Source organism: Bos taurus, chromosome 26 (assembly GCF_002263795.3).
Source record: "Bos taurus isolate L1 Dominette 01449 registration number 42190680 breed Hereford chromosome 26, ARS-UCD2.0, whole genome shotgun sequence".
In the NCBI taxonomy this organism is placed as follows: Eukaryota; Metazoa; Chordata; class Mammalia; order Artiodactyla; family Bovidae; genus Bos; species Bos taurus.
The window spans coordinates 5,517,420-5,539,354 of record NC_037353.1 but is presented as its reverse complement, the minus strand read 5'-3'; the positions used below and the strand labels follow the sequence as shown (position 1 = coordinate 5,539,354).

The window sequence follows — 21,935 nt, the reverse complement described above, 5'->3', positions numbered from 1 at the left end:
GTCCTCACTTTGAAGCTGAAGCTAGAATTGGAAGGTGACAAGCTTGGATACTAAATTTATGACACTTTCACATTTGACTCATAGTTTTCCATCCACAGCAAATTTCAAAGAAACATCTTAAAATGAAAGAATTATCATTCATTCCAATCTATTTATAAGCAGAAAATGAAGGTACAAAAGTTAGATTTTAAAATAATAGAATTTTACTTTATAACACGTTTACTTTTGTTAATCTACAAAAAGAGAGTAACCAAAATTTACTCTTAGATTGTCAAGCTGATTACTGAATTAAAAAACAATAAATTATCTTTAAAATATTTAAATATTAAGGATTTTAATATTTTGTTAAAATTCAGACTATTTAGCATAACATCCAGGATGCTTCAGTTTTGATCACTGCCTTCTGTGCCAAGTAAAAGAAGTTTTCTCATTTATTTTAAAGCTAGCAGGATATAATAAATCTCCTTTCAGAAATAGTTGGATGAAAAAGTAACTGTGATACAGACATATTTAACATGAAGATTAATATTGGATTGATAGTTTAATAATCTAAAAATGTGTCCATTATTGTTTGTGTACAAGCTTTAGATTTGGCATATCAGCTTATTTAAGCACATACTGAACTCCAATATGTCAACCTAAATGTTATATTTGCAATTTCTCATTGCTTTTGTGACAGAAAATATTCCTATAGTATGTTGATGCACAGCACACTCTTCAACTTTCAAGTTGGAATTACCTTACTTTATTTAATTTAATAGAAAATCCTCATTGTTAGAGAACAAAGATAACAGTTTAAGATTATGGAAGGACTTTTTTAGTCCTTTCCCTGTAGGTATTTTAAATGATGAGTAGCCATTCTGCCATTACTTGTTACGTCAAGTAATTTATATGATTTATGATTCCTGTCTGTTAATTATTTTCATTTTGTGGCACCCTCAGGGCTACCTCTCTTCTTAACCTATTCCACAGTTTGTTGTTGTTGTTTTTTAGCACTTATCATCAATAGTTGCTGCTGCTGCTAAGTCGCTTCAGTCGTGTCCAACTCTGTACGACCCCATAGACGGCAGCCCACCAGGCTCCCCCGTCCCTGGGATTCTCCAGGCAAGAACACTGGAGTGGGTTGTCATTTCCTTCTCCAATGTGAAAGTGAAAAGTGAAAGTGAAGTCGCTCAGTCGTGCCCGACTCTTAGCGACCCCATGGACTGCAGCCCACCAGGCTCCTCTGTCCATGGGATTTTGCAGGCAAGAGTGCTGGAGTGGGGTGCCATTGCCTTCTCCATCATCAATAGGGATATACTTAAAAAGCACAGCCCTCTATCACAAAGTTCCCCATATCTAGTATCAAATTTAAAAAATTGCTTGCTAGACTATTTTAAATATAGATGTTTAAATTAGCTAAAATTTACTTGACTACTGTAAAGACCCTAAACAAGAAAAATATAGATATTTTAAATGAATGTATTTGTCTATAGGGACTAGAAAAATGTAAGATTTGTACAGCTATAATATAATGTTAGAAGTTACAATATAGACTCTATCAAGGCTACCCAAGAAAGATGAAATCATATGGGAAATTATATATGCTGTGCTATGATTTTTTCAAACTGTAATATCTGCATAGGGATAAGTTTGACAGTATGGATAAAGACCTAGCCTAACCTTCCTTTGCAACTGTGGTATCTGTATATGACATTCCACTACTTTTCTTCCCAAAGCTCTTAACCTGATGAAGAGCATAAATGAAACCATAGGAGGTAATCTCATATTCCTGGCAGATAAGAATATTTTAGCACAGGAACACTGAGAAATCTGTGAAAAATATATTGAAAGTTTGTAGTTTTCCCTTAAAGGAAGGTTATTTGGCACAAGAAAAATACCACACTCCCAGAATGTTTGCACCATGAATATTTTACAACTGCAATGCTATTTTACCAGAGGCAAGTTTTTGATATGCCTTCTTGAGGAGCTGTCCGTATTTCAGCAAGTATCAATACTTACTGTCTGTAGCTGACCAAAACCACCAAGATGGCAGGAATACAGCAGAGGATGATGATGAAGGCCAGAGCCAGCAGCGCCCCTTCGGTATAGCCGAGACTTTCTCCTCGCTTTTTAATGCTGGTCACTGCCTCTGGAGTCCGGATCTCCAGAATGCGTCCTCCTTCCCCATAATATGGCTGAAAGTCTTTATTGATATCAAGCAGTTTGCCATCTAAAAATCTTTATTGTTAGATAAACAGTAAAATCAATATTAACAGAAAAGGCCTTTTAGTAAACAAAATATTTTTGGTAATCTCTTTTAATATTTTGTTTAATTATAACATAAGCTGAGTCAGAAATCTTATTATGAATAAGAAAAGTGTATATAAAAAACAAGAGCAGTAGAGTAACAGTTCTATGTGCACATATCAAACATACTTATAACAATGACCGTTACTATGCTTATAGACTTAGCAAAAGTAACCATGTTATTGAAATTTATATCACTATGCTGAGATTATTTAGAGTAAGTTATTCAGGTGGGATAAAATATAAATTCTAAATTATATGGTACAATTTAAAAATATCTTCCTGCATTTTGTTCCTGTGGTTCTCAAAATAATTCTGTAAAATAGAACCTTAATACTGATTTACTGCAGACCACAAAGTTACAAAGTTATGGAAACTAATCTGAGATACCAAACCAAGTCTTCATAGTATTTAATTAGGTTTCACCAGACCACCCTAAATGTCGACACTCTCAAATCTCAAACCAAAATACTTTTATGGGAAAGAATGAACAAATTAAAAGATTTTCTTCTGCCTAGAAAAAGAATACTAAATAAATGATGCAGGCAGTAAATCAGTACACTCAGGATGATAAGAATTGGTGGTTCATTTATCTAGTGCGTGCCGGCAAAGTCCTTGTCTGACTCTGCGACCCAGGCTCTTCCACCTGTGGGATTCTCCAGGCCAGAATACTGGAGTGGGTTGCCATGCCCTCCTCCAGGGGATTTTCCTAACCCAGGGATAGAACCCTCATCTCTATGTGTCCTACACTGGCAGGCAGGTTCTTTACCCACTAGCGCCACCTGGGAAGCCCAATTTATCTAGTAGTTCTTGTAAAACGTTTCTCTAAATAATGTATTTCCAACTATGAGTATTGTGTTGGGGAGAAGAATTAAGGAATAATTGTTACTTAATTTAATTAGACTGAACAATTTTTTCACATATTTTATGCTGTAATTAGCAGGCATTTTTTTTTAAAGATTCCTATGCTGCTGCTGCTAAGTTGCTTCAGTCGTGTCCGACTCTGTGCGACCCCATAGATGGCAGCCCACCAGGCTCCCCGGTCCCTGGGATTCTCCAGGCCAGAACACTGGAGTGGGTTGCCATTTCCTTCTCCAATGCAGGAAAGTGAAAAGTGAAAGTGAAGTTGCTCAGTTGTGCCCGACTCTTAGCGACCCCATGGACTGCAGCCTACCAGGCTCCTCCATCCATGGGCTTTTCCAGGCAAGAGTACTGGAGTGGGGTGAAATATTCTCAGGAACATTTAAATGATCTTTTACATATCCTATAATATTCATATAACAATTATGTTCTGAAAACCACAAAACCATAAATGTCTTAGGTATTTGTATTTTAATTTCTTTTTTGTTGTTGTTGGCAAAATAATGTCTCTGTTTTTTATTTTTTTATTTTTGGCCCAAATCATTTTATTTTTTTATTATTTTTTTAACTTTACAATATTGTATTGGTTTTGCCATATATCAAAATGAATCCGCCACAGGTATACATGTGTTCCCCATCCTGAACCGTCCTCCCTCCTCCCTCCCCATACCATCCCTTTGGGTCATCCCAGTGCACCAGCCCCAAGCATCCAGTATCGTGTATCGAACCTGGACTGGCGACTCATTTCATATATGATATTATACATGTTTCACTTCTATCCATAAAAAATGAAATGTCCTACTATAGAAAATAGAAAAGCAAAATAGTTCAAAAAGCAAAATTACTCAAATGCCCATAATGCAAAGATAATAGCTGCTAATATTTTGCACACTACTCTTTTTTTTGCTATTAATAAACATTTTTATATATTTGTAATTACACAGCACATACAAAGTGAAAACATCATGTTAAAAACATGTTTTAATATAAAATACTGATGTGAAAAATACAAAGAAATGTGAAAGAAAGATTTAAATGGCTCAAAATTTCACCATCAAATAGTAACTGAAGATTGCTATCCTTGTGCATTTTACAGGCTATTTCTTCCCTTTTGATACATTTTATTCTAATTTTCCAAGTGACTGCGCTGACTTTAAATCTAGTTAAACATGCTGTTCATAGCTTCTTTACAGGAAAAAAAAAAAAAAAGATGCCTGATATCAGATAGGAATCCTTGGATAGTTTATTAATCTTTCAATTTAGGAAATCAAGGCTCCAAAATCACTGCAGATGGTGACTGCAGCCATGAAATTAAAAGACCCTTACTCCTTGGAAGAAAAGTTATGACCAACCTAGACAGCATATTGAAAAACAGACACATTACTTTGCCAACAAAGGTCCATTTAGTCTACGGTTTTTCCAGTGGTCATGTATGGATGTGAGAATTGGACTGTGAAGAAAGCTGATCGCTGAAGAATTGATGCTTTTGAACTGTGGTATTGGAGAAGACTCTTGAGAGTCCCTTGGACTGCAAAGAGATCCAACCAGTCCATTCTAAAGGAGATCAGCCCTGGGTGTTCTTTGGAAGGAATGATGCTAAAGCTGAAACTCCAGTACTTTGGCCACCTCATGCGAAGAGTTGACTCATTGGAAAAGACTCTGATGCTGGAAGGGATTGGGGGCAAGAGGAGAAGGGGACGACAGAGGATGAGATGGCTGGATGGCATCACCGACTCAATGGACATGAGTTTGAGTGAACTCCGGGAGATGGTGATGGACAGGGAGGCCTGGCATGCTGAGATTCATGGCGTCACAAAGAGTCAGACACAACTGAGCAACTGAACTGAACTGAATAATTCAAATAACTCATTTCAGTTTTAAAGCTATGCAGGTTTTTATTCAAGTTAGCATACTATAATACAAGGCAGTTAGGATGCGTGTTTGTTTTTATTTTTTACAAATATGCTTTAGTAGATGAAAAATATACTTTTCATATCAATTTATCCTAGATCATTTTCAGATATGTTTGGGAATACAATAAAGGTTTTTCCATTGCTCCAAGCACTAAATTGGAATGGAATTGCACAACACTTTGTTTGAATGTTTATCAGATAAAACAAGAAATTCCAAATGAAGTACAGATTAAGAGTTACATGACAAGAATCATATTATTAGAAACTGGGAAGGATCAGAAGTAGACAAAGAGCATAAATTGCAGGGAAAAATGATTCCTATCATGAGGACAACAGATCACTATTCCATTGGATTTTTACTGGATTCTCATTGATATCCAAATCACATAAAGGGAGATTTATTAGTCTTTTTACACTACAATAATTCCATTATTTAGATATTTATTTTGGTTGATTTCTCAATTTAAGAAATCTTAAGTATTTTTTTACTAGAGGAGAGCATCACATTTGAATCCAAAACTGATTTAGAATAGCTTTTTGCTCTATATATGAGCAACAACTTGTCTAGGCAAAAATCCTTGAGGCATAACATTTTCCTTAAAATATTGTGAATTTGATTCCATTGACTTTTGGCATTTTCTCATACAGATGGAATTTAAGGCATCGATTTTTGTTCCTTTATGATTAAGTCATCTTTACTTTTGTTTCAATAGTTCTAAAACATACTCAATTGCTTTTAAAGGACATGTGACAAGATTTTTCATTGATTCTGCCTGTGATGTAATGAAATCTTTCAATAATATTTTCGTGTTTTGTTTCTGTGATAACTACTACAATTTTTTACCTCAGCTCAGTTCAGTCGCTCAGTTGTGTCCAACTCTTTGTGACCCCATCGACTGTAGCACGCCAGGTTTCCCAGCCCATCACCAACTCCCAGAGCTTGCTCAAACTCATGTCCATTGAGTTGGTGATGCCATCCAACCATCTCATTCCCTATCATCCCCTTCTCTTCCTGCCTTCAGTCTTTCCCAGCATCAGGGTTTTTTCCAGTGAGTCAATACTTCACATCAGGTGGCCAAAGTATTGGAGTTTCAGCTTCAGCATCAGTCCTTCCAATGAATATTCAGGACTGATTTCCTTTAGGGTTGACTGGTTTGATCTCCTTGCAGTCCAAGGGACTCTCAAGAGTCTTCTTCAACACTACAGTTCAAAAGCATAAATTCTTCAGTGCTCAGCTTTCTTTACAGTCCAACTCTCATATCCTTACATGACCACTGGAAAAACCATAGCTTTGACTAGACAGACCTTTGTTGGCAAAGTAATGTGTCTGCTTTTTAATATGCTATCTAGGTTGGTCATAACTTTTCTTCCAAGGAGTAAGCATCTTTTAACTTCATGGCTGCAGGCACCATCTGCAGTGATTTTGGAGCCCCCCAAAATAGTCTCTCACTCTTTCCAGAGATATGTGTAATTATCAGGTTGTATCTTGATTGTCCTCTAAGTTTGTTTTTACCTCTTTTATCATTTTTTTCTTTACCTTAGTATGCTGTGAGCTTATATTTATACTTCATTTTTCCAATTTGATTTTCATATGCCTTTTCATTACAGGCAAGTCCAAATTTGGATAGTCAATGGATTTTAGAAGATTTTCTCCCTAAAGATGGAAAAATGTAGCCCAAACAAACTTCAGGGTTTGTTTGTGTGTTTCATATTTTTTCTGATTTCAGGACTAAGAGCTCTATTGTCTCCCAAGATCCATGTCAATCCTTGAAGATGAAATCTAACTGACCTTCTCTGGAATGTGCACTAATCCACATGTAGTCAATGTGAGCAGAGGAAAGGCATACTCCAAATGGCCTGAGGGTTCCAGCCTGCTACCATGTGGAAGAAGGTCAACCACACTATTCTTTTGTGGAATTTTTTTTACCAGAAAGAGATAAAGATTCAGGACATGTTAAACACATATACCATTTGCCTTATATGGTCTTGTTTTCTGTTGGAAATATTTAACTGTTTTCCAATGGTTTCTATAAGAGAATTATTTCCAGAGATATAGTCTACCTCTGAGTCATCAGAATGTTATGTCTTTTACTTTGTTTTTTAGTATTTATTACTGATACTATTTTTCTCCTTGCTTACTTCTTTTAGGAAGGAAATAAAGCTGTCAGATTCAAGATCAATAAAGACATGATGTTTGTTCTTTATTCTCATCCATAGTCTACTTAGCTGCTTGTCAAAATCCTTTTTAAGTCTAAGGGTGAAGTGAACAGATCCCTTCCTAGCATTTCAGTTCAGTTCAGTCGTTCAGTCGTGCCTGATTCTTTGTGACCCCATGGACTGTAGCATGCCAGGCTTCTCTGTCCATCACCAACTCCTGGAGCTTGCTCAAACTCATGTCCATCAAGTTGATGATGCCACCCAATCATTTCATCCCCTATCGTCCCCTTCTCTTCCTGCCTTCAGTCTTTCCCAGCATCAGGGTCTTTTCCAATGAGTCAGTATTTCACATCAGGTGGCCAAAGTATTGGAGTTTCAGCCGCAGCATCAGTCCTTCCAATGAATATTCAAGACTGATTTCCTCTAAGGTTGACTGAGTTGATCTCCTTGGAGTTGAAAGGACTCTCAAGAGTCTTCTCCAACAACACAGTTCAAAAGTATGGATTCTTCGGTGCTCAACTTTCTTTATAGTCCAACTCTTACATACATATATGATTACTGCAAAAACCATAGCTTTGACTAGATGGACTTTTGTTGGCCAAGTAATGTCTCTGCTTTTCAATATGCTATCTAGGTTGGCCATAGCTTTCCTCCCAAAGAGCAAGCTCCTTTTAATTTCATGGCTGCAGTTACCATCTGCAGTGATTTTGGAGCCCCAAAATATAAAGTCTGTCACAGTTTCCACTGTTTCCCCATCTATTTGCCATGAAGTGATGGGACCGGATGCCATGACCTTAGTTTTATGAATCTTAAGTTTTAAGCCAAAATTTTCACTCTCCTCTTTCACTTTCATCAAGAGGCTCTTTAGTTCTTCTTCACTTTCTGCCATAAGGGTGGTGTCATCTGCATACCTGAGGTTATTGGTATTTCTTCTTGCAATCTTGATTCCAGGTTGTGCTTCATCCAACCTTGCATTTTGCATAATATGCTCTACATATATGTTAAATAAGCACGGTGATAATATACAACCTTTATGTACTCTTTTCCCTATTTGGAACCAGTCTGTTGTTCCAAGTCCAGTTCTAACTGTTGCTTCTTGACCTGCATACAGATTTCCCAGGAGGCAGGTTTGGTGGTCTGGTATTCCCATCTCTTTAAGAATTTTCCACAGTTTATTGTGATCCACACAGTCAAAGGCTTTGGCATAGTCAGTAAAGCAGAAGAAGGTGTTTTTCTGGAACTCTCTTGCTTTTCAAAGATCCAATGGATATTGGCAATTTGATTTCTGGTTCCTCTGTCTTTTGTAAATCCAGCTTGAACATCAGGAAGTTCACGGTTCACCTACTGTTGAAGCCTGGCTTGGAGAATTTTGAGCATTACTTTGCTAGTGTGTGAGATGAGTGCAATTGTCCTATCATTTAGTTAAAGTTAAGTCGCTCAGTCGTGTCTGACTCTTTGTGACCCCGTGGACTGTAGCCCACCAGGCTCCCCCATCCATGGGATTCTCCAGGCAAGAATACTGGAGTGGGTTGCCATTTCCTTCTCCAGGGGATCTTCCTGATCCAGGGATCAAACCCAGGTCTCCCACATTGCAGGCAGACACTTTAACCTCTGAGCCACCAGGGAAGCCCAGTCCTAGCATTTAGCCAACGTTAATCCATTATTGCTCTGTTTTCCCTAGATGAGGTAAATTCCTAAGCCAGTTTCATACCTTCTGATTCACTCAACGGATGAAGCACATGCAAACTTATATCCCTGCCTCCATTTACTTGTGTGGAACACCACTTGCAAAGAAGCGGGGCTGGCGGGGGTGGGAGGGCAAATTGAGAGAGTAGCACTGACATATACAAGTTGTGCTCAGTCTCTCAGTCACAGTCACCTCTTTATGAGCTCATGGAATGTAACCCACCAGGCTCCTTTGTCCATGGGATTTCCCAGGCAAGAATATTGGAGTGGATTGCTATTTCCTTCTGCAGGGGATCCTCCCAACCCAAGGACTGAACCTACGACTCCTGTGACTCCTTCATTGGCAGGTGGATTCTTTTACCACTGATCTGCCTGGGAAGCCCATATACATTACCACGTGTAAAATACATAGCTAGCAGGAATCTACTGTATAGCACAGGGAGCTGAGCTAGGGTCTCTGTGATGACCTAGAGGAGAGAAAAGGGGATTGGGAGGGATGCTTAAGAGGTAGGGGGTATATGTATACATATGGCTGATTTGCAATATTGTAAAGCAGAAAATAACATAACGTTGCAAAGCAATTATATTCCACTATTTAAAAAAAAGAACAATGAATAACTCAGAAAAAAAAGTACAATATGTAACCACAGACCATCCTGCATTTTACCTTGATGATTCAGTGTCACAGTGTACATACCAATGTAGAATGAGGAGGAGGGTGAGCAGGAAAATGTGTTTGTACTTCAAAAGCCCACATCTAAATGGTGGGGGAACAACTGCTTATTTCCTTGATAAGTAAACACTGTGGGTCTCTGAAATAGTTTCACAGAGTGGGCAATGGTTAACATATCTGCCCACATCCTTTCCACTTGGATCTGCTTAATAAAGTAAACCAGGGGTGAACCACTATTTTCTCTACACCAGTCCACAATTCTCTTAACTAGGTTCCAGTATTTAGTTTTCCAATTATTTGAATTTTCAGTATTTTAACTCTTTTTGCTGGATTTAGGAAGTTGAAAAAAGTTTTATCAGACCTTAGTAGTTAGATTCATTTTAAATTATGTATTTTTAAACATTGCTATTATAAATGCAGTTTCTAAAATATAACAGCTTTTTCTACCTTCTTCTTTATCTCTTATTTACTATCTGAACAGGCTAATGTTAACCAGCCTAGGCATATAAAAAATATGTACAAGCTAAAATTGTATTTGCTTATTTTCAAATTTAATTAAGTTTTATTTTAAAATAGAATTGTCTGTTTCTGCTCAGGAGGTAGAATGCCACAGGAGAATGTGGCACCCACCCTAATGACTGGAAAGTCTATAAAATTGAAATTATAATTTTTGCAAGCAAAAAAAAAAAAAAAACTGAATTGCGAAGGGTAACAATTAGAAAAAGTTACCCACAAACACACATGGGATTTTCACTCATTTGCAAACTTTTTCCTATGGACCACCATAAAGATAGACTGGGTACAGGGCAGGGAACCAGAGAAAATCCTCTACATAGTGAAGGGATATAGGAAGTAATCAGCTAAGGCTGGGGTGCTCTGCTGTCTGTAATTCCCTGGACCTGTATCTCATACAAAGCAAGAGCTACGTAGAGAGAGAGGAAGGAAAGCTTAAGTGAAGGTCCACTGCTTCTGGAAAAGAGTTATGAGCAAAGTTCACCCCATCTGGGAGAGAAGAAGGAGATTTCTGTAGCCAAAGACCCTGCAAAGTAGAGGTCTACTACCTGTGGGGGAGGGGCAGGGACTCTCCTACACACAAGAGCCTCCATAATTATGAAGGAGATTATGGATGCCACAAGGAGTCCTAGGCACACGGACTAGACAAGAAAATAGAACCTCCCAAACCCATCATTGTCTCATCCACACCTTAAGAGTAGAACCAAGCAGCAAGCAAGTGCCGTTTACTACATCAGGAGAGTAAGAATGGAGAGAAAGCCCTCTATCACAGACATTCAGGAGCTGCTGAAAGATACAGAAAGCAGGAGAACTAGACAGGTAATTCAGGTATGGGAACTGTCACATAGGGACTCTAATACAACTCTGATTAATATTTTATGGAATCTAGTGTAAGGTGGAAAACATGCCTGAAATGAGAAATTCAGTAAGGTGGTAGAAACTGTAAGAACCAAATAAAAAGGAAAAAACATTTTTTTTGAAAGACATAAAAATAAAGAATTCCTTTAATGTGCTTAACAAAAGGCTAACACAGATGAGTCAGTGAACTTGAAAAAAGGGCAACAGAAATTATCCAAACAAAAATACAAAGAGACAAGAATGTTGGTGGAAGGAAGAAGAACAATAATAAAGCACTCAAAAGCTATGTGGACAAAACAAATTTTAATTGGAGTCTCAGAAAAGGAATAAAGACAGAATAGGGTATAAGATATATTTGAAGATATTTTGTCTGAGAATATTCCAGAAATGAAAACAATAAGAACAAAAACTCCCCAGACAAAAATGCAGATTAAAGATACTCAAAGAACCTAAAGAATAAAAGCAAGATAAAAATGATATGCATGAATTGCAAAAAATTTAAGCAATTCAGATAACTCAAAATGAGAAAAATCAAAATACTGATAACCTCCTGAAATAAAATATGTAATTAAAGAGTATTAATGTCATTCCAGTTTTGTACGCATTTATATGAATGATGCTAAAGCTGAAACTCCAATACTTTGGCCACCTCATGCAAAGAGTTGACTCATTGGAAAAGACTCTGATGCTGGGAGGGATTGGGGGCAGGAGGAGAAGGGGACGACAGAGGATGAGATGGCTGGATGGCATCACTGACTTGATGGACGTGAGTCTCAGTGAACTCTGGGAGTTGGTGATGGACAGGGAGGCCTGGTGTGCTGCGATTCATGGGGTCGCAAAGAGTCGGACATGACTGAGCAACTGAAATGAACTGAACTGACCTGACCTGATGTTTATTTAATTTTTTTGATATAGTTAAATCAGTTTTCAAAAATTGAAGTGAACACCTTGGAGGAAGTACTTTTTTTTTGTTTGTTTGTTTCTAATGCTTTTTCCAGCAAATTCTAACATTGTTAGCGTTTAGGATAAGGGAAAATTGAGAGGATAATCCTATTTCCATTGGTCTGGACACTAGGCAACAATCCTAATGTCCTAGTGTATTCGTTCAGTGTTAAAAGTAAATATACAAAGCATTTTATAACTTTAGAATAGATAACAATGTCTGATAATATCTTTGCATTATCAGCCTTGCATTATGTAATATATCTATGTAATTTCACTACAAAACATTTCAAGAAACAATTCTAGGGTTTAAATTAGACCAGTGTTTCACAGCTATAAGTTCAAGGTGAAGACTACTAAGAAAAAATTTTTAATACTTCACAGACATTCTGTCCTCTCCTCAATATAATTTTTTAAAGTTTATAGTTACTATATATTTTTGGCTTTCTTCTTGGCTATAATAGTTATTGAATTGAATTTAGAGTTCTACTCTTCACAATATAATGTAGGTTTGGGAAAAGTTGTTTAGAATGAAGACTGTGTATCTTACACTTCATACTGTCAGCTGAAATCAAATTGGCTTCAGTTTCCAAATCTTTTATCTCTAAAACATTTGTAAGTACAATTCAAATAATAATCAACATTATTTTACTCTCTGGATACAGGTTGTCATCCTAAAGAACAGAGATATTTTTAAATTTAGGAAAACAACTTAAATTCAATCTGTCATTATACTTGGAAATAAAACCAATATGTATATAAACGAATGCAGATGAATTTAAATAAATGTTAATAATGACAATTAATAGAAAGAACATAGATAAATTGCATTTAAAGTGTATTCCTAAAAAACTTTTAAATTAATAAAGCAAGCAAATATTGACTTAGTAGACATAAATGCTGCTTCATTTGGATGGTGATTCTAAAGCCTGAGAGGAAGCAATTGCTACAGTCATTTATGTTTCCTCACAGTGATTAATATATTATCTTGCAAATGGCCCAAATATCTATGATATATAAATTTATTTTATCTTAATTATTGATACTTGACAACTATGTCTTTTAAAAAATTAAGTTGATATTAAATCAGGATTTTATTGTTGTTTAAATAAGAATAGTTGAATGCTGATGAACAGATATAAAGTAAAAACAAATTCAGGATTTATGAGTTTTAATAAACAAATGGATAAACATATGCTTACTAAATAAAAACATGCATCCATATATGGACATACATGTAAATTTATATATGCATATATTTATTTATTTATATGCTGTTTATTATATAGAGAGACAAAGAAAAACTAAAATCTGAAATAATGGGTTTGGGAGATATATATGTAGCTTATACATATATATATACACACACACACACCTATGAATATTTGGAATATACACATTTTATTATATAACAATATGCATTTTTACTATGTTTTACTTTGGATAAGAATTACATGCCAAGAATCTTTTGAACACTAGGTGTCACTAAAGTAAAGGAGAAATTAACAACAACAATCGTAATAACTTCCGAAGGAGACTCTATAATAGCATTTTGTTTATGATTCTGTTATTTCCTTAATTTTAGGATTTATAACTCATATATTCAAATTCACACCAGGATGAAATGTCACATGGACTTAGGTGGAAGGGACTATATCTGCTCTCCACCAGCAAGTCAGGGGGAAAATCAGACACCAATTTTTGCCTATACAGGAAGACCTTGAAGAAACTAGACTTATTTTTCAAATTCAAGCCTATTAACATCATTGCAGGCACACTGCCATTTTAAGAATGAATCTGTGCTTTCCTCTTTAAGAGCCAGGTTTGTGGAGAAAGAGTGGAAGAAGATGCAAGGTGATCTCACTGAAATGCTCCTTCCTCTTAAGCATAATGGATCTTCTGACATCTCAAGGAGAAAGATCCTCCGAGTTCACTTATCTCACAATCAGACGTGAAAATTCTAGGCTTGAGCACCCTAGGCATTACTTCTTAGATTTTTTTTTTTTTTTTTTTTTTGCTCACACTTCACTTTGAAGAACAATTTGGTGGGTTTTAAACTTTTAAGTGGGGATTCCCTTGTAGCTCAGTTGGTAAAGAATCTGCTGGCAATGCAGGAGACCATTCCATTCCTAGGTCGGGAAGATAGCCTGGAGAAAGAAACGGCAACCCACTCCAGTATTCTTGCCTGGAGAATCCCATGGACCGAGGAGCTTGGCAAGCTACAGTCCATGGGGTCAAAAGAGTCAAACGCGACTTAGTGACTAAACCATCAATCACCACCAAACTTAAAGTACTTATAGCCTCATTGTGGTTTTGATTTGCATTTCTCTGATAATAAGTGATGTTGAGCATCTTTTCATGAGTTTGTTAGCCATCTGTATGTCTTCTTTGGAGAAATGTCTGTTTATTTCTTTGGCCCATTTTTTGATTTGGTCGTTTATTTTACTGGAATTGAGCTGCAGGAGTTGTTTGTATATTTTTGAAATTAATTCTTTGTCAAGGGCTTCATTTGCTATTATTTTCTCCCATTCTGAAGGCTGTCTTTTTACCTTGCTTAGAGTTTCCTTTGTTGTGCAGAAGTTTTTAATTTTAATTAGGTCCCAATTGTTTATTTTTGCTTTTATTTCAAATATTCTGGGAGTTGAGTCATAGAGGATCCTGCTGTGATGTATGTCGGAGAGTGTTTTGCCTATGTTCTCCTCTAGGAGTTTTATAGTTTCTGGTCCTATGTTTAGATCTTTAATCCATTTTGAGTTTATTTTTGTATATGGTGTTAGAAAGTGTTCTAGTTTCATTCTTTTACAAGTGGTAGACCAGTTTTCCCAGCACCACTTGTTAAAGAGATTGTCTCGCTAGTCAGAATGGCTGCCATCCAAAAGTCTACAAGCAATAAATGCTGGAGAGGGTGTGGAGAAAAGGGAGCCCTCTTACAATGTTGGTGGGAATGCAAACTAGTACAGCCACTATGGAGAACAGTGTGGAGATTCCTTAAAACCTGGAAATACAACTGCCATATGACCCAGCAATCCCACTGCTGGGCATACACAATGAAGAAACCAGAGTTGAAAGAGACACGTGTACCCCAATGTTCATCTCAGCACTGTTTATAATAGCCAGGACATGGTAGCAACCTAGATGTCCATCAGCAGACAAATGGATAAGAAAGCTGTGGTACATATACACAATGGAGTATTCAGTTCAGTCGCTCAGTTGTGTCCAATTCTTTGCGACCCCATGAATTGCAGCACACTAGGCCTCCCTGTCCATTACCAGCTCCTGGAGTTCACTCAAACTCATGTCCATTGAGTCGGTGATGCCATCCAGCCATCTTATCCTCTGTCCTCCCCTTCTACTCCTGCCCTTAATCCCTCCCACCATCAGAGCCTTTTCCAGTGAGTCAACTCTTCACATGAGGTGGCCAAAGTATTGGAGTTTCAGCTTCAACATCAGTCCTTCCAAAGAACACCCAGGACTGATCTCCTTTAGAATGGACTGGTTGGATCTCCTTGCAGTCCAAGGGACTCTCATGAGTCTTTTCCAACAACACAGTTCAAAAATATCAGTTATTCGGCGCTCAGCTTTCTTCACAGTCCAACTCTCAAATCCATACATGACCACTGGAAAAATCATAGCCTTGACTAGACAGAACTTTGTTGGTAAAGTAATGTCTCTGCTTCTGAATATGCTATCTAGGTTGGTCATAACTTTCCTTCCAAGGAGTAAGCGTCTTTTAATTTCATGGCTGCAATCACCATCTGCAGTGATTTTGGAGCCGAAAAAAATAAAGTCTGACACTGTTTCCCCATCTATTTCACATGAAGTGATGGGACCAGATGCCATGATCTTAGTTTTCTGAATGTTGAGCTTTAAGCCAACTTTTTCACTCTCCTCTTTCACTTTCATCAAGAGGTTTTTTTCACATTCTGCCATAAGGGTGGTGTCATCTGCATATCTGAAGTTGTTGATATTTCTCCCGGCAATCTTGATTCCAGCTTGTTCTTCCAGCCCAGCGTTTCTCTTGATGTACTCTGCATAGAAGTTAAATAAGCAGGGTGACAATATACAGCCTTGACGTACTCCTTTTCCTATTTGGAACCAGTCTGTTGTTCCATGTTCAGTTCTAACTGTTGCTTCCTGACCTGTATATAGGTTTCTCAAGAGGCAGGTCAGGTGGTCTGGTATTCGCATCTCCTTCAGAATTTTCCACAGTTTATTGTGATCCACACAGTCAAAGGCTTTGGCATAGTCAATAAAGCAAAAATAGATGTTTTTCTGGAACTCTCTGTTTTTTCCATGATCCAGCAGATGTTGGCAATTTGATCTCTGGTTCCTCTGCCTTTTCTAAAACCAGCTTGAACATCAGGAAGTTCACAGTTCACATATTGCTGACCTGGCTTGGAGAATTTTGAGCATTACTTTACCAGCATGTGAGATGAGTGCAAATGTGTGGTAGTTTGAGCATTCTTTGGCATTGCCTTTCTTTGGGATTGGAATGAAAACTGACCTTTTCCAGTCCTATGGCCACTGCTGAGTTTTCCAAATTTGCTGGCATATTGAGTGCAGCACTTTCACAACATCATCTTCCAGGATTTGAAATAGCTCAACTGGAATCCCATCACTTCCACTAGCTTTGTTCATAGTGATGCTTTCTAAGGCCCATTTCACATTCCAGGATGTCTGGCTCTAGGTCAGTGACCACACCATCATGATTATCTGGGTCGTGAAGATCTTTTTTGTATGGCTGTGTATTCTTGCCATCTCTTCTTAATATCTTCTGCTTCTGTTAGGTCCATACCATTTCTGTCCTTTATCGAGCTCATCTTTGCATGAAATGTTCCCTTGGTATCTCTAATTTTCTTGAAGAGATCCCTAGTCTTTCCCATTCTGTTGTTTTCCTCTATTTCTTTGCATTGATTGCTGAGGAAGGCTTTCTTATCTCTTCTTGCTATTCTTTGGAACTCTGCATTCAGATGCTTATATCTTTCCTTTTCTCCTTTGCTTTTTGCTTCTCTTCTTTTCACAGCTATTTGTAAGGCCTCCCCAGACAGCCATTTTGCTTTTTTGCATTTCTTTTCCATGGGGATGGTCTTGATCCTTGTCTCATGTACAATGTCATGAACATCCATCCATAGTTCATCAGGCACTCTATCTATCAGACGTAGTCCCTTAAATCTATTTCTCACTTCCACTGTATAATAAGGGATTTGATTTAGGTCATATCTGAATGGTCTAGTGGTTTCCCCTACTTTCTTCAATTTAAGTCTGAATTTGGCAATAAAGAGTTCATGATCTGAGCCACAGTCAGCTCCCAGTCTTGTTCCTGCTGACTGTATAGAGCTTCTCCATCTTTGGTTGCAAAGAATAGAATCAATCTGATTTTGGTGTTGACCATCTGGTGATGTCCATGTGTAGAGTCTTCTCCTGTGTTGTTGGAAGAGGGTGTTTGCTATGACCTGTGAGTTCTCTTGGCAAAACTCTATTAGTCTTTGCCCTGCTTCATTCCATATTCCAAGGCCAAATTTGCCTGTTACTCCAGGTGTTTCTTGCAGAGAAGGCAATGGCATCCCACTCCAGTACTCTTGCCTGGAAAAGCCCATGGATGGAGGAGCCTGGTAGGCTGCAGTCCATGGGGTCGCTAAGAGTCGGGCACAACTGAGCAACTTCACTTTCACTTTTCACTTTCATGCATTGGAGAAAGAAATGGCAACCCACTCCAGTATTCTTGCCTGGAGAATCCCAGGGACAGAGGAGCCTAGTGGGCTGCCCTCTATGGGGTCGCACAGAGTTGGACACAACTGAGGCGACTTAGCAGCAGCAGCAGCCAGGTGTTTCTTGAATTCCTACTTTTGCATTCCAGTCCCCTATAATGAAAAGGGCATCTTTTGGGGGTTTTAGTTCTAAAAGGTCTTGTAGGTCTTCATAGAACCATTCAACTTCAGCTTCTTTAGCATTACTGGTTGGGGCATAGACTTGGATGTATTACTCAGCCATTAAAAAGAATACATTTGAATAAGTTCTAATAAGGTGGATGAAACTGGAGCCTATTATACAGAGTGAAGTAAGCCAAAAAGAAAAACACCAATACAGTGTACTAACCCATATGTATGGAATTTAGAAAAATTGTAACAGTAACCCAGTATGCAAGTCAGCAAAAGAGACACAGACCTATAGAATAGTCTTATGGACTCTGTGGGAGAGGGAGATGGTGGGATGATTTGGGAGAATGACATTGATACATGTATAGTATCCTATGTGAAACGAAATGCCAGTCCAGGTTCAATGCATGATACACGATGTCCGGGTCTGGTGCACTGGGATGACCCAGAGGTATGGTATGGGAAGGGAGGTGGGAGGGGGGTTCAGGATGGGGAACACATCGTGTACACCCTTGGCAGATTCATGTTGATGTATGGCAAAACCAATACAATAATGTAAAGTAACTAATCTCCAATTAAAATAAATAAATTTATATTAAAAAAAGAAAATGTAGAAAAAATAAATAAATCAGTACTTGTAGCCTTAAATTAGGATTATTTATGGGTAATATTAAGTACTCACTTAAAAAGCTCATTTCTGTCGATGGCTCTGTTGGTTTGGGGGTCAATTGCATAGACAGTCAAGTCACACTTGGTATAGTCTTCTAGAGAAAAGGCATCGCCATGCCGGCGAGCACCAATGGACTCCACCACAACCTTGGCACCAGGAATTTGCTCCTGAACATAGCGATCCAAAATCCTATAAATCAAACAAAGCACAAACATGACATTCTGACAGATTCACTGGGGGAAAAAATCACCCTCATCTTGAAATGATATTTAGTAAATGAAAAATGATGACAGCCTGGTTTTTGCTAATGCTTAGTGAATACTATGGAGAAGGCGATGGCAACCCACTCCAGTACTCTTGCCTGGAGAATCCCATGGATGGAGGAGCCTGGTAGGCTGCAGTCCATGGGGGCATGAAGAGTTGGACACGACTGAGTGACTTCACCTTCACTTTTCACTTTTATGCATTGGAGAGGGAAATGGCAACCCAGTCCAGTGTTCTTGCCTGGAGAATCCCAGGGATGGGGGAGCCTGGTGGGCTGCCGTCTATGGGGTCGCACAGAGTTGGACACAACTGAAGCGACATAGCAGCAGCAGCAGCAGCAGTTAATACTAACTCTTGAAAAAAATTCTCCATGTATTTAGAACATTTAACTCCCAATGATGCTAGAAGCTGAATAAGGTACAAAGAGGTCATCAACCATGTCCTCTTTAAGTCTAGACTTAAAATTTATGATACCAATTGAGCTCTTACATGGCTCATGAGAAATGCCAACTATGTTGTACAAATAAAGCTGTCTGTGCTTTATAGGAGCCATGGGGGTCTTAGAACTCTTGAGTTCATATGCTTGGTGTTATAAATTACACCTTTCACCAGATTTTGCGATAAATGCCATAATAACTATATACCAAGGTGCAAGAGTCAGATACTTCTTTCCCTCAGAGTATAAAGACACTTAGAAAACTATAGCAGTGGAAGAATGTAGATATTTTGCTTTCCCTGATTTATCAGATTATAATAAAATTCTCAGAGGCTATTTAGGTGAATACAAATAACTAAAGTGAAAGTGAAACTGTTAGTTATCAAGTCCTGTCCCATTCTTTGTGACTCCATGGACTGTAGCCCACCAGACTCCTCTGTCCATGGAATTCTCCAGGCAAGAATACTGGAGTAGGTTGCCATTTCCTTCTCCAGGGCATCTTCCCCACCCAGGGATCGAACCTGGATCTCCTGCATTGCAAGCAGACTACCAACTGAGCCACCAAATAACTAAAAGATATATCATTTAGTACAGAATTAGTAATATTCAATAGAAAGGAAAGAACAGTAATCCATAGGTAATTTTCTGTAAAGCACATTTTTTTTCTAATTGGATAATGATTTTAATTGAAAGTCTAACTTATAGCCAAATAAAGACAATTTCCTTAATGTTCTTTTTCTTATTAAAAACTTAATATTATTAATCCTTGAAGATTAACTCTAGAATGCAGATTATTAAATATAGACATTTATATGTAAATTAATTAATTTTAATAACTAAACATGACAAATAGAGTCCAAGCTGTGAAGCATTTGGGGGGGAATGAGGAATAATATATTCTAAAGAATTTTGATGCACCAGGAAATAACTTTTACTTCAGATGCCAAAATTGACCTGTTTTCTCCTCTATTAAAAAAAAATATATTGCTTTCAGGGTCTGGTATGTGCTTGGTTTGCCCTGTTAAAAGAGAAGCAGGATATGAAACTCTGGAGGAAATGGCTGTACCACTGAGCACAAGTCTGTGGTGTACACACCAGAGGACATCATCAATGTAAATGAAGTGTCTTGTTTACTTTTAAACTGGTGTAGAAGAGCATAGTTGAAGTTTCTCTTACTCTTACTCTTACTCTCTTACTCTTCATTCTTTTCTTTTTCTCTCATCATCAAGATTTTTTTCCTTAAACATTTAGAGATGTTTTGGGATAAAGCTAAATAAGTTCAGATCTGAAGTCTTTTTTTTAACCTTTTTCTGATAAATACATTAAAACTAAATTTAAGTATTTTAGAATACAAACATCTTTTGTAAAAATCAATCTTTCTATGTATCATCTGTGTCCATATACCTAATCATTTCTACAATATCTGCCTATGCTATATATATATATATATATATATTACATTACTTTACACATATACATATACATATATAAATATATATGTGTGATATTCATAATAATGAATTTTTAGACCTTCATCTTCATATGTACATAGATAAAGGGTTGCTTCCAATTTTTTTAACCTCATTTTTTTAAATGTAACTCTCTAAGTACTTACTTTGAATTGGCAAATATAAATTAAAGCTAATGTTTACATTGCCCTTATTATTTTATTAATTTATTAAGCCAGTTCACACATACATTTTGAAATAAAATGTCATGTGGATTTACAGTTCGTAATTCCACCAAGAAATTCTACCAGTATAAGTATTTGCATGCCCTAGGTCACTGTCAATTTATGATATTATGACTTTGAAGGCTTTAATTATTAAACTTTTGCTTAAAGTGAAAGTGGAGTGAAAGTGAAAGTCGTTCAGTTGTGTCCAACTCTTTGCCACCCCATGGACTATACAGTCCATGGAATTCTCCAGGCCAGAATACTGTAGTTGGTAGCCTTTCGATTCTCCAGGGGATCTTCCCAAACTAAGGATCAAACCCAGGTCTCCCGCATTGCAGGTGGATTCTTTACCAGCTGAGCCACAAGGGAAGTCCAAGAATACTGGGTAGCCTATCCCTTCTCCAGGGGATCTTCCCAACCGAGGAATTGAACTGGGGTCCCTTACACTGTTGGAGAAGGCAATGGCACCCCCCTCTGGTACTGTTGCCTGGAAAATCCCATGGACGGAGGAGCCTGGTAGGCTGCAGTCCATGAGGTCGCTAGGTGTCAGATACGACTGAACGACTTCACTTTCACTTTTCACTTTTCACTTTCATGCATTGGAGAAGGAAATGGCAACCCACTCCAGTGTTCTTACCCGGAGAATCCCAGGGATGGGGGAGCCTGGTGGGCTGCTGTCTATGGGGTTGCACAGAGTCAGACACAACTGAAGCAACTTAGCAGCAGACCCTTCATTGTAGGCAGATTCTTTACCAACTGAGCTATCAGGGAAGTCTAACTTTAATAAAATAAGTTCTATAATATATATATGTGTGTGTGTGTGTGCATATGCACATACAGGGAGAGAGAGAGAAGGATACTCTTGATCAATTGATACTCTTTATCAATCTGTAACATCTGTGTCATACACAAACACTGTATCAAGGGAGATGCCTGTGATGATGCTTATATAATGTTAATTGTGCCCTGAATCTAAATTCTTGGAAGCAATACATCAATTGAAAATATAAGTAGTATAATCAAACATTTGGCAGTATGGTATTTAATTATGGCAACATTTTTCAAAACAACAAACTGTCTGATCTGTGAAGAATTAAATACAGTGTGAATGAATTGGTATAA

General features: G+C 37.6%; 1 protein-coding gene across 1 annotated transcript in view; it reads right to left on the bottom strand.

Moving 5' to 3' along the window:
- Positions 1 to 21,935, bottom strand: part of PCDH15 (protocadherin related 15) — a 1,060,244-nt gene that overhangs the window by 29,943 nt on the left and 1,008,366 nt on the right. Inside the window, exons 29-30 of the mRNA XM_059881970.1 lie at positions 18,451 to 18,627; positions 2,002 to 2,220 (exon numbers count right to left, since the gene is read on the bottom strand). Of these exons, the coding sequence (XP_059737953.1) occupies positions 2,002 to 2,220; positions 18,451 to 18,627 (396 nt within the window). The remainder of the gene's footprint in view (positions 1 to 2,001; positions 2,221 to 18,450; positions 18,628 to 21,935) is intronic.